Source organism: Jatropha curcas, chromosome 4 (assembly GCF_041381405.1).
Source record: "Jatropha curcas cultivar XTBG-Jc1 chromosome 4, XTBG_Jcur_1.0, whole genome shotgun sequence".
NCBI classification, from domain to species: Eukaryota; Viridiplantae; Streptophyta; class Magnoliopsida; order Malpighiales; family Euphorbiaceae; genus Jatropha; species Jatropha curcas.
Window position 1 is genome coordinate 17,811,429 of NC_143154.1, and position 18,138 is coordinate 17,829,566.

At 33.8% G+C, this 18,138-nt stretch overlaps 1 protein-coding gene across 2 annotated transcripts in view; it reads left to right on the forward strand.

The window, feature by feature from the left end:
• The first annotated feature begins 14,128 nt into the window (after nucleotides 1-14,128).
• Nucleotides 14,129-18,138, forward strand: part of LOC119369102 (callose synthase 7) — a 33,483-nt gene continuing 29,473 nt past the window's right edge. The window contains exons 1-6 of one of the 2 annotated variants that reach the window (XM_089720648.1): nucleotides 14,129-14,739; nucleotides 15,808-15,908; nucleotides 16,446-16,558; nucleotides 16,698-16,785; nucleotides 16,885-16,995; nucleotides 17,093-17,245. In XM_089720648.1, coding sequence (XP_089576774.1) covers nucleotides 14,526-14,739; nucleotides 15,808-15,908; nucleotides 16,446-16,558; nucleotides 16,698-16,785; nucleotides 16,885-16,995; nucleotides 17,093-17,245 — 780 coding nt within the window. In that variant the 5' untranslated portion in view covers nucleotides 14,129-14,525. The remainder of the gene's footprint in view (nucleotides 14,740-15,807; nucleotides 15,909-16,445; nucleotides 16,559-16,697; nucleotides 16,786-16,884; nucleotides 16,996-17,092; nucleotides 17,246-18,138) is intronic. The other variant, XM_089720649.1, reaches the window with a different exon arrangement.

An 18,138-nucleotide genomic window follows, 5' to 3' on the forward strand; every position in this document is an offset into this window, starting at 1 on the left:
CAACAGAAGATAGCTGCGTCACGCAGCTAGCAGTCGCGTAACGGACCCGAAAGCTGCGTGGCGCAGCTCACTTTCTGGACCGTTGCCACGTATCCAAACAGAAAGCAAAACCGTTATTTGTCGGCTTTTAGGGTGACGTCACCTTAGTTGGAGTTGCGTGACGCAACTATTAGTGTCGTCACGCACCTTATAGCTGCGTGACGCAACCCTAGTGCAAATCAGACTTCCTTGAATTGGTTTAAATCGATCCTTGGTTTAAAGACTTCCGGATAACCATGATTCCTTATTCCGCATCCTCGTATCCTCATCGGGTTAGCGGGGGCATAAAGACACGCGTCAACAGATCTTGATAGTGATGATCTAGCACTTGTTGCTAAAAGATTTAAAAAGTTCTATAGAAAGAGTGGAAGGCCACAGAAAAAGTTTAACAAAAAGAACTTTCCACTCAAAAATAGTAACTTACCTAAGAAAGAACCTTCTGAAGTGGTTTGTTATGAATGCAACAAATCTGGACATATCAAGCCTAATTGTCCTAAATTGAAAAAGAAGTTAACAAAAGAGAAGCTGAAGCAGGCTTTCGTAGCCACTTGGAGTGATTCAGATGATTCTAATTCTGGAAGCCACGGTGATCAAGAAGAAATTGCTAATATCTGTCTAATGGCTACTATCGATTCTGACTCCAAAGAAATCAGTACTCTGACTTCAACACAGAAAGCTGAAATTAATGAAACAAATGCATCGGTCCAGAAGCATGAAGAAAGCACTGTATGTATTTCTGAACCTGAATCAGAAAATGATCTTCTAGAAACTTACAATAATCTTTGCAATGAGTTTGAAAAGCTTGTTAGAAAGCATAAAGTTCTAAAGAAAGATTTAAGAAAATTAGAATCTGAAAGTAATCATTTAAAAGATGCTTTTTATCAAGAAGTTACATGCAAAGATCTTATCATAGAAATCAAAGATCTTAAAACTTGTAATAATCGATTTTCTGAAAATCTAACACATCTTGAAGAAAAATGTAAAAATCTGAATTCTGAAAATGAATCTTTGAAAACTGAGTTAGAATTCTAAAATTAATTTCAGAATCGTTTTCTAAAGAGAAGACAAGTTCTAGCTATGATGGCATTTCTAAACTGAGTCGTGTTTCTAATAAGAAAAATGTTGTTTCTAATGTTGTGACTTTAGAATATCAAAGTTTCAACAGAAAGAAAAATCATAGTAAGCTAAATGCACCTGTTACCACTAACCCTACAGGACCCAATATGAGTTGGGTACCTAAATCTACTTGATCTTTTCAGGTGTGCGTAAGGAGTGAGCTGAGAACAGAAATGTGGTACATGGACAGCGCTTGCTCTAGGCATATGACTGGTGATAGAAAGAAGTTCACCAGATTAGAAAAGAAAAAGGGAGGTACAGTAAGCTTTGGAGACAAAGCAAAAGGTAAAATCGTTGGTATTGGTTTGGTAGGTTCTAATCCTTCAATAGAAGATGTATGCTTAGTAGAAGGATTACATTATAACTTGTTAAGTGTTTGTCAGATTTGTGATAAAAATAAAAGAGTGATCTTTGAACCTTCACATTGTGAAGTTCAGAACATGCATGATAATAAAACCTTATTCGTTGGAAAAAGTTTGGAAATATATACATAGTAGATCTCTCTGATATGCATAACTAGGATATATGTTTGGTTTCTGTTGATAATTCTAGTTGGTTATGGCATAGAAGACTTGGACATGCAAGCATGCACTTATTTCTAAACTGTCTAAGAAAGATTTGGTTTGAGGTTTGCCAAAGTTGAAATTTGAAAAAGATCACATTTTTTATGCTTGTCAAATGGGCAAACAAACCAGAACATCTTTTAAATCCAAGGGCATGGTTTCTACTTCTAGACCTTTAGAATTGCTACACCTTGATCTATTTGGTCCAATTACTCCTTCTAGTCTTGGAGGAAAATCTATGCATTTTTTATTATAGATGATTACTCTGGATTCACCTGGACACTCTTCCTTAGAAATAAGGATGAGTCATATGACATGTTTGTTCATCTTTGCAAGAGAATACAAAATGAGAAAGGATACAACATCACGGCAATTAGAAGTGATCATGTAGGAGAATTTGAAAATCAGAAATTCGATGCTTTTTGCAATGATTCAGGAATCTTCCATAACTTCTCAGCACCTAGAACACCTCAACAAAATGGAGTGGTGGAACGTAAGAATAGAACACTTCAAGAAATGGCCAGAACCATGCTAAGTGATTCTAAACTACCAAAGTATTTCTGGGCAGAAGCAGTTAACACTGCCTGTTATATTCTAAACAGGGCTTTGGTAAGATCTAAACTTAAAAAGACTCCATATGAGCTATACAAAAGTAGAAAACCAAATATTGGTTATTTTCACATTTTTGGGTGCAAATGCTTTATTCTAGATAACAAGAAAAATCATCTTGCTAAATTTGATGCCAAATCTTATGAAGGTATTTTTCTGGGATATTCTAGTAATAGTAAAGCATATAGAGTATTTAATAAAAAGACTAGTTGTAGAAGAATCTATTCATGTTGTGTTTGATAAAACTGACTCTACATCTAGAACATTAGAAAGTGATGATGTTGTAGATTCTAATAATGAAAAGTAGAATGAACAATCAGAACAACTAGAACAGCCAGAAAGTGATCAGAACATCAATAATCAGGTTGAACCAGAAGATGAACATGAAGATCAGAATATAGTTGAAAGCCAAATGCCAGAAACAGAAAATGAAGATTCTCAATTACCAAAAGAATGGCGATTTCATAAGTATCATCCTCAAGAAGACATTATGAATAATCCCTCAGAAAGGATGATGACTAGAGCTCAACTTAAAAGATATTTCGGTAATGTTGCTTTTGTTTCTCAATTAGAACCTAAAAATTTAGAAGATGCTCAAAATGATGAAAGTTGGATTCTTGCTATGCAAGAAGAGCTAAATCAATTTGAGATAAACCAAGTTTGGAAACTTGTTTCTAGACCTAAAAACCATTCTGTTATTGGAACAAAATGGGTGCTTAGAAATAAGCTTGATGAACAAGGTAACGTTGTGAGAAATAAAGCAAGATTAGTGGCTCAAGGGTACAACCAAGAGGAAGGCATCGATTTTGATGAAACCTTTGCCCCGATTGCAAGACTTGAGGCCATTAGAATGCTTTGTGCATTTGCATGTTTTAGAAACTTCATGTTATATCAAATGGATGTGAAGAGTGCTTTTCTAAATGGTTTTCTAAATGAAGAAGTGTATATAGAACAACCTCCTGGTTTTGAAATTTTTGATAAACCTAATCATGTTTATAAACTTACTAAAGCTATTTATGGTTTGAAGCAAGCTCCTAGAGCTTGGTATGAAAGATTAAGTAAGTTTCTATTGGAAAATGGTTTTTCAAGAGGAAAGGTTGATGCAACACTATTTATTAAAAATAAAGCACATGACATTCTAGTTGTACAAATTTATGTTGATGACATAATCTTTGGATCTACTAATGATCTTCTTTGTAAGGAATTTTCTAAGATTATGCAGGGTGAGTTTGAAATGAGTATGATGGGAGAATTAAACTTCTTCCTTGGTCTTCAAATCAAACAATGTGAGAATGGAATTTTCATTAATTAAGAAAAATATACTAGAGAATTGTTGAAACGATTCAAAATGGAAAATGCCAAGGTATGTAGTACACCAATGAGTCCATCCTCGAAATTAGAAAAAGATGAAAGAGGTAAGGATGTGGATATTAAATTGTTTAGAAGTATGATTGGTTCTTTACTATATCTAACAGACCAGACATACACTTTAGTGTTTGTCTATGTGCTAGATTTCAATCGTCTCCCAAGGAATCTCATTTAATTGCTGTAAAAAGAATATTAAGATATCTTTGTGGAACTTCTAATCTGGGTCTGTGGTATTCTAAGGGTGATACATTTGATCTTGTTGGGTATAGTGATTCTGATTTTGCAGGAAGCAGAATAGATAGAAAAAGCACGTCTGGGACTTGTCAATTTCTAGGCAACACCCTTGGATCATGGTTTAGCAAGAAACAGACATTTGTTGCTCTTTCTACTGCAGAAGCAGAATATGTTGCTGCTGGAAGTTGTGTTGCACAAGTTCTATGGATCAAACAACAGTTGGCAGATTATGGACTGAAATTAGAAACAGTGCCAATCAAGTGTGACAACATAAGCGCCATCAATTTATCTAAGAATCCAGTTCAGCATTCTAGAACCAAGCATATAGAACTCAGACATCGCTTCATACGTGATCATGTACAAAAAGGTGACATAGTAATTGAGTTCATTCCTACAGAAAAACAATTGGCAGATATCTTTAGTAAACCTTTGAATGAAAATCAATTCTACTCAATTAGAAGAGAGCTTGGTATGTTAGTTCTAAACTCGTAACTTTAGAACTCTGTAAGTATGTTCTAAATTGCTTTCTATATTCGAAAATGAAAAACTTGCTATGTTCTAATTTTTGTTCTGTGTGAAAATCGATTTTTGTCTAAAAAGAAACGCATATTGCCCTGATATGACTTTCTAATGTCACTATCAGAATCTTGCTTTAGACTAAATCCAAAAACAGTTAATTTATTGTGTGTGTTTGTTTTATTATCCTTAGTACTTTGGCGGTTTTATTTTTATTTATTTATTTTATTTCTTTTATTCTATTTGTCGTTTTAAATTCCCTTTAAAAACTGTTCTTTATTTTCTTCCGCCACTTAAGTGTTCTTGTCTTTCTATTAACTGCTTCATATTCTTTCTCTCGCTCTCTTGCTAAATAAAACCCTAAGCTGTTCTGAGTTTCGAAAATCTCAACAATGGCTGAATCAAGTTCCACCTCCTCATCTGATTCCTTAACTGAGCAAGAACTTCAACTCCTAAAAATGCTTTCAAAGAAATATGAGCATAAGGAGTCGAAACAGAAAAAGCCAAAAGAGGAACCAAAGGAAGGAAAAACCGAAACTGCTACTTCAAAGAAACAAGTGGCTAGGGCACGCGACAAAGGTAAATTTGTCCTCTCACCATATCCTCTCATGCATTCGTATGTCATTGATTGGAAATTCTTTGGTAGTAATGAGTTTGATTTCAAGGAACTCTTTGAGTTTCAAGGCTGGATGAGTTTTCTGTCACTAAACAGATTGTGTTATGAAAATTTAGTCAAAGAGTTCTACTGTTCTCTTAAAGTTAGTGGAACAGAGTCGATCTCTATTAAACTTAAGGGTGGACCAAAGCATTGTCTTATGCTGACTTGGGCAAGATTTTTGATGTGCCAAATACTGGTCTAGGGTGATGAAGATTAAGGATATTTCTAGGGTTAGTGAGTATAAAAAGGAAGAATTTGTGAAGAAAATCGTGAAAAGGGGTTCTGCAGACAAACAGGGTACTATAGAATGCTCAAACCTGACAGATAGTATGAAATGGCTGTACAAACTAATTGTACATTACATTTATCCCAAGATTGTCTCACTCACATATGTGAACCAGGTTGAGTTGTGCATAATGTGGCACATAGTTGAGAAGAAACCTCTCAACCTATGTCATATTATCTTTGACAAGATTCAGAACAACCCTAAGAAACTGCCCTACGGAATGATACTTACACTAGTGTTTGAGTTTCTTGATGTTGATTTAAGGGAGAGTGATTAGCTTTAATGTTTCAAAGCTGGACAGTGGGTCATTAAAAATGAAAGATGAAGAAGGAGAAGAAGAGAAGGAGAAAGAAGAGAAGGGAAAAGAAAAGAAAGAGAAAGGAGAAGTTGAAAAAGTAAAGAAAGAAAAAGAAACAGTTGAGAAAGAAAAGGAAAGAAGAGAAGAGAATGAGAAAAAGAAGAAGAGAGAAGACAAAGGAAAAGCAAAAATAGGAGAAACAAAGAAGGAGGAAAAGTTAGAAGAGGAAGCAGAAGAAGAAGAAAAGTTAGAAGAGGAAGAAGGAGAAGAAGAAAAAAAATTAGAAGAAGAAAGGAAGGAGGAGACAGAAAAAGAGAAAGCTAAGAAGAAAGCAGAATTAGAAAAAGAAGAAGAAACAGAAGAGAAAAAGGAGTCTGGAAAAGTTGAAAAAGGAAAGAAAGTAGAAGAAGTCAGTGATGCTGAGACAAAAAAGCTAGAAATAAGTGATGAAGAAAAGTCAACTGAGGTCAAAACAAAGAAAGAATCTGAGATGTTATCAGCTCAAAGGAGTAGGGAAGCTATGCTAGGAAGGATGGAAAGAGAGCTAATAGAAGAGCATAACAAGGAACTCGATGAGGCAATAAAGCATTGCAAGACTGTGATTGAACAGAATCAGTCTCTCATTGAGACCTTGGAAAGGATGAAAGATGTGAATGAAAGGAAATTAGCTACTCTGAAAGTTAAAGGAACACCCTACACTCCTACCTCAGAGAAACCAAAGAGGGTCAAGCACACTGCAGGTAAACACAGGACTCATGGAAGAAAACCTTCATTGCACCCTTCTTCTAAACGGCTAGAAAGTTCTTCTAAAACTGCTCCAGCTCAGAATTTGAGAAGTTCTAAGAGGTTTAGAACTGATCCTAAGCCTCTCTGATTTGTCTTTATGTGTTGTGAACAATATTTTTTCTTTGTAGGTTATACTATTGGAATTCTATTCTAATTTTCTTTTATTATGCTCTGATCTTTTTGTTTTTCTAACCCCTTTGTATGATGACAAAAAGGGGGAGAACGTAGGTATTTTGGTGGTATTTTGAATATTTTGGTACGTACTTGGTGACCAAAGTACTTATATCTTAGTGTTTAGTGTTTTCTAATCTTAGTGTTTATTAATCTTTCTAATCTGTGTTGGTGTTTATTGTTTTCTATATGGTCTATTTTGGAGAGCCATGTATTTTATATAATAAACTGAGTGTTTTAGAACTTAGATTCTTATTCTAACGTTTGTATCTGCTCTATAGGTTGGTTTTAAGATCTTGTGTTCTAATATCAGTTTTTATTCTATTCTTTTGCTCTGACCATATGCTCTGATAAATAGAACTTAGAATATCTTGTCTATCTTTGCTAGTTCTAAAATCAGTTTCTAAAATGTCCACCTAGTTCTAATTTTCACAAATAGTTTTATTGCATCTATTCAAGGGGAGCAAAATACATGTTCTAATTTGCATCATATTTAGATCATTTGGCATGCTTAGAACTTACATGCATAAAATTTAGGGGGAGCACATGTTTTTATGTTTGTTAAATTTATTGGTTTTGTCATCATCAAATGGGGGAGATTGTTGGCTCAAGGGTCAAATTCTAATCTCGGAATTTTGATGATTAAAACAAAACAAATAAATTTAAATTATATTATTTGTGCTAATATTATTTTATGCAGAATTCTTATGAAAAGAAAACGAACAAGGCAAGTCCTACAAAAATCCATAGTGTGTGAAGATATCCGAAGACCCTAGTGGTTAGGTATTTAGGATACATTGTAGGATAGAGAGAAAATTCAACTATAAGCACATAAATTAATTTTTCTCTCATCAAAAATATTTTTCGGAAATTAGATTCTTCAAAAATAAATTCTTTTGTCAAAAATTTGTTTTCGAAAATATTCTTTAAAGAAATCAAAATGATTCAATTACCTAAAATTAAAGAGATTATGTCTCTAACGATTTTGGTAATAAATCATACACTTTCTTTTTCGGAAATTCTCTTCGAAGATCTAAAGAACTTTAATTTATTCTCTTACCTAAAACGAAGAAAGATTATATCTTTTCGTTTTTAGTAAGTAATATCTTTTCGAAAAATACTTTCCAAATAAATTGCTTTCGAAAATCTTTATGTTTAAGGAAAGAAAGATCGTTTTCTATTCTCTTACCAAAATGATAAAATAAACTTTTGGTAACTAAGATTTTCGTATCTTCTAAATAAGGAAAGAAAATATTCTGATTTCAAAATGAAATATCCTCTTTACAAAAGCGAGAGTCACATATCTCTCTATAAAAAGGAGCTTTCACGCTCTGAACTAAATGAAAGAAAGAGTTTTCATTTTAAGAGTATTCATCTATTGATCACATTCTTTATCTCTCAAAACTTACTCTCTACCCCCATTTTTCTTTTCATCTTTACACTTCACGTTTTTATCTTTAAAGAGAAAAGAATTTTATTAACTACTTTTGAAAAACGGTTCTGTGTTCTAAACGATTTTCTAATCTGAAAAACTATTTTTCCTGTGCTTATATTTGCATTTCTTTCTGTCTATTTAGATTCTGTAATCTATAGTAGACAGATTTTTTATTTGATAAACATTTGTGTAATAGCTTAGGTTAGAAGCAATTGTGAAAGAGGTTATCAAGCAACCTTCTCCGTGAGAGAGATTCTAATGTCTTGAATTGAGTTTCTGTACTCTGCCAAAAACAGAAAGGGTTGAGGTTAACTAGAACCTTTGGAAAATCTAGTGGGATAAAGGGTAGATCTAGGTGTTGATCTATTGCCTTGTACTGTTGGTTTGTCTCTTACCCTTGAAAAGAGATAACATAGTTGAGGATCTCAAGATGAGTCTTGGGGAGTGGATGTAGGCGAGTTAGTGCCGAACCACTATAAATCACTGTGTTGATCTTTTAATTTCTTAAGTTTTACTTGATACTGCTTTATTTACACTTCTGTTTATATTTTAGAAATGCTAAAGTTGTTAATGATTCAGATGTTCTAAAAACTGGAATAAGTCTTATCTTCTCTGAATATTAGAATTCTGGAATTCTGATAAGTGAATATAACAAGTTCTAACTGTTCTTCTATTCACAGTATATTTCACTACTTGGGTTCTAATTAATTTTATAAACTTTATGAGGAAGTTCTAATTTCAATAGCTTTCCATCATAAAGCAGTTCTGATACTGAATAAAACATTGTGAAGCAGTTCTAATTTCAATAACTGTCTCTCACACAGTCTTATATGTTTTTCTAAACTTTATGAGGAAGTTCTAAATACAATAGCTTTCCATCATAAAGAAGTTCTAATATTGAATAAGACGTTGTGAAGCAGTTCTAATTAATAGATGCACTTTGCATAGTCTTTCTATCTTTTATGAATAGAACATTGTGAGGTAGTTCTAATCCATAAGTTATTCTCACGAGTTCTTTATTTTTCCGCTGCACTTAGAATTCTATATTTTTGTTTTAAATTCTAAAATATTTTTTTTGAAAACCCAATTCACCCCCCTCTTGGGTTGTGCCATTCATATACGGGATCCACAGGAGGGGTGAGTACTAGACTCAGTGAGTAGGATTAGATAACCCTCTCACCCCACACAATCATACAAATGCTAAAATATTTTCATGTGGTCATTTATTATCACCTTCGTATAATCATATCACGTGGAAATTAGTCAGTGGAGTCACCTAAGCCCGATGAGCCGTCCTCCCACATGGCCCATCCACTCACATGTGCACCAGGGAGCCAATCCCCCATTCTGGCAGACCGGTATTATCCTCACACGACCGGTCCTCTGATTATTATTATTATTATTTCTTTTTTTTTCCACTCTCTCTTTTTTAAAAAAAAAATACCAACAGGAGGCAACCCGGTGGTCTCCATCCAATCTAGATCATCAAGTGCTCACAACAGGAGGCCACCCTGCGGGCTACAATCAAATCTAGATTATCCGGTGCGCAACAACAAGTGGCCATCCTATGGTTAACGATAATGGTAACAGTAGGTGCACACAGGGGCGCCGATCTCCCATTTACCCGGCTAATCATAATCAGGATCCATATAACGGTAACGGTCTCACAAACCCATGGTGACCCACTTCATCCCAATTCCATACAAACAAGGCACAGCAATATCACATCACAAGTAATCAAGCAATATCAACAAATAGTGCATCACAATATGGCAATAATGCATGATAACATTTAGCCGTGAATGCATGAATGCAGGCGGATGATGCGAATTATCTAACACTACTCACAGTTCTTTATTATCCTTTAAAGGATTGTCTTTAATACTGTGTGCTTCCAGCTTTTGTCTTCATATTCTGAAACCTTATAAGCATCTAAAATAATAAGAAAATTCTAAATAAGAATTCTAATTCAAATACTAGTTACTTAACTAACTTGTCAAATATATATATATATATATATATATATATAGTGTTTTCTTATTGATTTATTTATTTCAATTTATAACCTTTAGATAAAATTTCTAGTCATTAACAATAATAATAATAATAATGATGATGATATTATAATATTTTATAATATTTCATAATATCTAAAGTTTTATTCGTCACTACTTGTTAAGAATATTACTAATTTAATTCCGTTCATTTAATTCACACAGTCCATTACACTTAATTGTTATATAACTATTTATTTGTTACTAAAATTCCTAAAATTTATTATTAGCTAGGAATTTATATTTTTTCAATACCAGCCTTATAGGTATGATTAATATTCATGAAATATATTTAACAATATCTAATTTCATTTACTTAAATATGTAATTAAATTCATTAATTAATTAATTCGGGATCTATTCAAAATTTGCGAGTTAAGTTTAGAGTGTACCGATTGAAGATCAGATTTTATTTCCGTGATCAGAGCGAAGAGAAGAGCATTCTGCCTCTTGAAGCCTCGCCAGAGTGTCGTCGGCCGGTCGCCGGACCGCCGCCGTGCGCGGTGGTCAGAAAAGCAACTTTTGCCCAAAAATTCACTACGATTATACCATTCATCTCGAAATTCACCAAGGATTCCATTTCTAGTGTTAATTTAGTGAGATCGGTCCTCTAATTGGCCGGATTGGGCTCCACAGCCACTGCACCTCCTCCTCCGCACACGATAGCTTCTCAAACCTCGATGAAGTCGCAAATTTATGGAAGGAAAATGCTCTAGAGGTGATTAGGAGTTGATTGGCACCCTTCCTGTCACCTGAGATCGACTAAACGGCGAGATTTCACCTGAGATTGGGAGAGCAAGGTGCGGTTTGCAGAAGGAGGTCTGATCTCGCCTCTGGAGGTCCAATCTGCATGAAGGGAGGCTGGAATCATGACCATCGGCGCCGGACGAACCAATTGCCACCCCGTTCTGATCGAGTGGAGGTCGAAAACGAGGAGAGGGAGGAGGAGCGGCGCTACTCTTGCATGCGCGAAGAAGAAGAGAAGGAAAGAAAAAGAAGAGAGGTGGGTCTAGAGGCTTCTAGGCCATTCCGGTTCGATTCGAACCGGTTTGGTCCAACTCAACGATTTAGCTCGATTTTTGTTTGATTATCTGGTTTTTCTCTTGGTTTCACAAAACTTTAAGCCGATTTACAGTTCCTGTTTATCAATAATTAAATATTTACTGAATAACTCCATTTCATTTTTTCTAATTTGATTTATTTAATTGATTTAATCAAATTTAGGATTACTAAGTGGTAAATATAATTTGTATTATTATTTTAAGTGATCCAATATCAATTCTAAGAAGTTTAAATTATTTTCGACTAGAAGTTCCGATAACTTATTTTGGGCTTGAGTCCAACTCGCAATTTAGGCCCAGATTAAAATTATTCGGTACTTAAGCCCATACCGTCACAATTCAGATTTTTGATTTATTAAAAATTCAAAAGTTTTGAAAATAAAAATTCAGGATATTACACCATCAATCACAGTTTCAACATGAGCATCCATAAAATGCTCAGGAAGCATTTAACCGGGCACATTCATCCTTAAGGAGTTGTATTGAGAGATCTTTTGGAGTTTTGAAGCAGAGATAGAAAATCCTTAATAAAATATCACAATTCAGTGTGGAGACAAAAATAAAAATCATAGTAGCAACATTTACACTTCATAACTCTATTCGAATCAACCTACCAAGTGATCCGGTTTTTCAAGTACTTGAGCACTATCCTGATTTTATCTCTTCTAAAAAGCTTTTGGACATGCATGGTACTTCCACAAATAGTAAAAATATTAGAGAAAGATTTATTGAAATGAATAATATTCTTGATCATATTGCATATTCTTTATGGCAGAGTAGAAGATGAAACTAATTTAATTTAGTCTAATAATAACTTCTATTTTTTTTTTTGTCATTGATTCATTGGAAGAATATTGACTTGTGCCACTTTGTGATTTATAACGATACATACAATATAATATATCTTAAAGGAGTGCATTAATTAAATTAATTATTATGTTAAAAAATTATATATTTTATATAAAAATTTAAACAAAATAATTTAATAATGAATTAATAGAGGAATATGTGAGGAAATTATATTATCATTTTAAAAATAGTAGTGATTTCAAATTATATAGTTAAAATATACATTATAGATTAACATTCTTTCGATAGAAAAGTAATAACACATTACATAATTATCTCTTTTTTATTATATTGAGTTCATTTCTATAATCATAACTTAAATTTTAACTCAATATTCAAATGTCTTTTTTTCTTATTTTAAATTAAACAGCTAATCAAACAGTTAATTTTACCGAACACTTTTACTCTAAACAGCTATATGAACAGCTAACAGCTAACAGCTACTAAAACAGCTAATTTTGCAAACAGACCTATAATGTCTAATATTTACTATGTAGTTAGTTTTACCAATCTTTGTTTTAAATAAATAACATGTGTATTGTAATAGTTAGGAAAAATATAATCACGTCCCTAAATTATAGCGAAATTAACACATACGTCCTACTACTTTCAAGAAGTAACTCTGAAGTCTCTAAATTTTACTTCCATTCCATAAATTGATTCCTTTGTCCATTTTTATAGCATTTTGCAGTTAGTCAATTAGAAAAAGAGCAGTCAAATGAAAGATAAATTAATTAAATGACAAGTGTTACCCTTGTCAACGCATAATATAAAAAGTGGCCCTTTTGTGTTCATACACTCTCTAAAATCCAGCAAACCTACTGAAACGATGAGGAAATTTTTTTTTATAAATTTTTCATTTAAAAATTTAATATTAATTCTAACCAATGATATTAGGACATTATTATATTTAAAAATAATTAAATTGAGGCTTTGTAAAATTATTAAATAAAATTTAATAACGAATACTTTTGTTATTGGTAAATCAAACATTAAAAATTAAATTAAACCCATAATCAATTGAAATCACTCAACACAATGGGTTTGGACCGAATCAAATCCGGTTTAAACCAAACTACTCACCGAAAGACCTAAAGAGAAAAAAAATATCCCAATTTCCTCTCCTCTCCCAAACTCTGCCGACAGCCCCTACCCCCTTCCCCTTCCGCGGTTTTCGTTCACTAGAGCTCAAGCTCCACCGACTTGACCACCCGCACCTCACTACCGATCCCTTCGGCCACCACTTTCTATATTTTGATCCGTTGTAGTGTAAATGAGAGAGAAGCAGAGCCTGCATTTCGTTTATGATCGGACAGCTCCACCTCAATTTTACCTCTTGATTTTTTGGCAACGCCTATCCTTAGTCGGCGATTGTCTAGCCTCCTCATTTGCAGCTTATTCGGCACCATTTTCCCTTTTTTCTGAATTGTCATTGCGTCTAGCAAGAGAGAATTTGACCTCGATAGAAGCAACTCGCTCCTCTTTGCTGCTTGGTTTTTTGGCAACAACTGCCACCAATCGGTGAAAATTTCTTTCCTATTGTTAGTGGGGCTATTAGTTTGAACAAGGGTAATGACAAAATGTTGCAAAAATGGACGGGGGAGCAATTTACGGGATGAAAGAATAATTTAGGAACTTTAGAGTTATTTCTTAAAAGTAGCAGAACGTATGTGTTAATTTCGCTATAATTTAAGATATACTAATAATTATATACCTATAATTTTCGTGAAATTATTCTCTTGGTTATAAAATATAATTTTTTAAGATTTTACACGAAAATTAAAAATTAATTAATTTTTTTAAATTATAATAAAATCTTGGATAATTCAATTAATTTATCATTTATTTTAAAATTAATTTTTATATCTAATATAAATAAGAGTTATATTAAAAAATATTATTTATTACTCAATTTTACAACCGTAGAACAAAACAATTTTTCATATTTTTAAAATTTTTTAGAATTATTATTTATTAATTTTAGGTGAATAATACACCTGAACAAGTACAGCGCGCTTGAGATTATTGGGCGGCAGTCAAAATAAAAAAAGAAAAAGCTTCTCTTTTCTTTTTTCTAGTTTCGGCTCTGTTCAGCCACGAAGCAACGGCCCTTACTTTTCACAAAACACAGATAAAAGCAGAAGCAGAAGTAGCAGCTAGAGCAACACAAGCACAAACAAAACTTAAAAGCAAGGAAATAGTTTTCGATTGTTGATTTGTTAATGGAAAAGCAAGAGCACTTCTTCCACTTAAATCAAAGAAAAAGAGATATCATTCTTTTCTTGTTAAAAGAGCAATCACTTTTACCCACTCCACACCCAAAGCATCTCTCACTCTCCTTTCCAAAAGGAAAAATGGCTTCTTCTCTAATTTATTATAATAAAACAATACCCAAACATCGCATTCGAAGCCTTTGGATAATTACCATTACTTCATTTTTCATTAGCAAAGGAAGCAGCTTAACAGTAGTTCTGGCTTGGATATGGCCAGTTCGAGCGGGACGAAGAATAAGGGCCGCCCGCCTCGCTCACTTTCCCGGAGGATGACACGGGCTCAGACTATGATGGTGAATTTGCCTGATGAAGATACTTCTGCCTCGGATAGCGAGCTTGTCCCATCTGCTATATCTGTTATTGCTCCCATTCTCCGTGTCGCCAATGAGGTGGAGAAGGAAAATCCTAGAGTTGCTTATTTCTGTAAGCTTCTTTGCCTTTTTCTTTTCCTCTGTTTCGTCATCAAATTTTTTTATTTAGCAGTAGTTCGGACTTCTAATGTTGTTGAATGTGAATGAATATGGAAAGTTGGAGGTTTTAGATAAGCAAATTATACCTTTCAAATCATTATAGAGTAGAGAAGGGACTACATAATAGGGCATTTGAGATTACTTTTGCTATCCAGTAATTCGGCTATAGCCATGGTAGTGTTACGTATTTGGATGTTTTGAAGGAAAAGGATGCTTATGAGTTGGGCTACTTTCCATAGGAAGGGCAATTATTTGTCTGCTCTTTGTGTTTTAATATGAATTACATATGGCTTTATGGAATTGATGTCAACGTTCAGTTTTTGGTCTTTTTTTATGGGCTTCGGCTAGGAGTGGTTTATTTCAGCAAAGAACTTACCATTTGTTTGTGTTCATGTGGAATATGCTATGAAATGGATGATAAAGAAGAAAAAGTCTTGAAACTTGGATGTTATAATATTCCTGATTTTCCTTTTCTTTTTCCATTCTTTTTAAAATCTTCTTTGTTTTCTTCTTTTCCTCTTTTCACTTGATATCCTGTTGGGCAATTCAGCTTACCTTCATTTGAATTTCATGCAATTAAATTGAGTTGCATTGGCTATCTTTTATTATTGTTGATTGAGCTTTTTGTTCCAGAAAAGACCTTACATGGTGGTTCTAAACGTATCTGGAGTCTATGTTCCATGATTTTTCAGACATTTTTCTTAACGGTGGACAAAGTAATTTGAAAAAAAAAATTTGTAAATATTTTTTCAGTAGTCATCATTTCTTATTGCAGCCAATTTTGATTTCCTCACCATGAATCCTTTGTTGTGGGATAGGGATATTTTAAAGCAAAGACTGACAATGCGTTTGCCATAGAGATATTATTATTGCTGCTTTCCATGATGCACTTGATCGCTGTCCATCTTGATTTCTTTACTGATTTTGTGGAATTACTGATTACTTTTTCATGTCTTATCAAATAGCAAAAAGTTCCTGTCACTTACTCTTTTTCCCTTACATTAATGTGTTGTCTAATTAGGTCGCTTTCATGCTTTTGAGAAGGCTCACAGGATGGATCCATACTCGAGTGGACGTGGTGTTCGCCAGTTCAAGACTTATTTGTTGCATAGGCTTGAGAGGGTAAAACTTATGTGCTATAATCTGGCTCTTTTGTTGGAAATAATACTTCAAAGTCATAGCTTGCACATTGCAATTTAAGGCTTTATTATTTGAAAGGTAGAATAGAGTCGGAAATTGTTCAGACAAGCAGTGTTGATGAAGGGGAATGGTTCAGAATCTCATATAAATGAGAAAGGGACAGGAATGTGAATTGTGGACTGTTCCCAGTTCATATTTGATGCTCAGTTTCAGGCAAACTTAGGGAGGGAAGAACTTCAGACCTGAATCATATGAAAATCTTCTTGCAAACTTGTAGACAAATAATAACATTATAAGCTTCATAGTTAGTATTCTTCGTGCATCAGAATCATTGCTCCACAGATATCATATCTATTTGCGAATTACATCACACATGCTGGACTTCATGAAGTTTTTGGCCTTCAATTTTTCATTATTTTTCAGTGAATATTCACATTGCAGTATCTAGAATAAAGTCCAAATTAAATTTCACAGTTGCGAAGGTGAGAAATGATTTAAATCAGTTTTTCTTTCCTGTAGGAAGAAGTAGAAACAAAACGTCAACTTGCAGGAACTGATCCAAAAGAAATTCAACTGTTTTACCAGAAATTCTATGTGGAAAACATACAAGAAGGCCGATACGACAAAAAACCGTGAGTCTTGATTTCTAATTGGCGTGTTTTCCTTTTTATACACTGATCAAATCTTCAAGTTTTTCTAAGCACATGTGGCATCTTAATCTTTGTTTTTTTTTTTTTTTTTTTTTTTTTTTTTTTTTGCTAACTGTTGTAGGGAAGAGATGGCTAAGATTCTTCAGATTGCAGCAGTATTGTATGATGTGCTGAGAACGGCGGTACCTCCATCAAAAATTGATAATGAGGTTGGAGTTGCTTGCTTTGATATTTGGGAACTAGATCTTAAAGCACCTATTTGCGTGGAATGCAATTAAAAGCGTCTTAAATTGATCTTTCTTACCCAGACACAAAGGTATGCCCGGGATGTTGACAGGCTAAAGGAGCAATATGAACACTACAACATTCTTCCATTATATGCTGCTGGGGCAAAACCTGCAATTATGGAACTTCCTGAGGTTGGGCATGTGCAGTGTATCTTATTTGCTACTTACATTTGTTCTGAAAAAGCCTATAATTGCTCATGTTTATTACTTTTGTTCCTTAAACATGTAGATCAAAGCTGCACTTAGTGCTATACGTAATGTGGATAATCTTCCAATGCCTAAAATTAGCTTGGCACGTGATGCCTCTCATGACTTGCCTAAGGAAAGGGTTAAATCAATCAATGATATCCTTGACTGGCTTTCTTCTGTTTTTGGCTTTCAGGTAATTTTCACATTGAATTCATTTTTTCAGTTCCTTTTCATATTTGCATCTATCATGTCATAGGCTTTGGGTCTTTTGTTGGTGATCCAGCTTTACTCCTAGACTAATTATATAGGCACCCAATAGTTCACCTTTAAGCAGCCAAAGGGAAATGAAGGCTTGAATTTTACTTCATCCTAAGCACAGAAGTTGCTCAGACCATGTGGGTGGCAATGTCACTACATCATAAATATTGTTGTTTCTAGTGTGAAAAGTATGCAGTGTTACTAAAATTCATAATTTAGGGGCATAATAGATCCCTTGCAAAGTCTAGGGTGCCACAAGGTTTTTCGCGAAAGGTACCGGGGTGAATTTATATGGCTGGCCTTTTTTATAAGTAAGGCAAATCTTAACATAGCGATGGGTAGAAATTATCAACAGAAATCAGCATATCTCTCTTGAATGCTCACAGAAATCTAATGTTACCAGGCCACTGCCAGACTAATTGCTTCCAAAGGCATTGACACATTTGAGGTTGTGCATGAATAAAAAAAATCTGTGAACCATAGTCTTCTATAGAGCGACACCATCTTCAATGTTAGTAATATCTTTGTAAATGAAATGATAGAAACAAATTAAGATTGAGGGTTTTCCATCATGGAGGACATTAAGATCAGAGACAACCCTTAAAGAGATTCAGATTTGTGAAAAAAGAACATGTTTCCTGTGATTTTGTGTGTCTTGTCAAATATCTACTGGAGCATATAACCTAGATTTCATTATTACTCTTCAGCATCCACACAAGTTATGTAGACAATCTTTTATCATCTGGCCAACTATATGAATTTGAGGTTTTTTATCTGATTATAAATCTTTCTTGCGTAGATATTATATGAATTACAATGAAATAAATA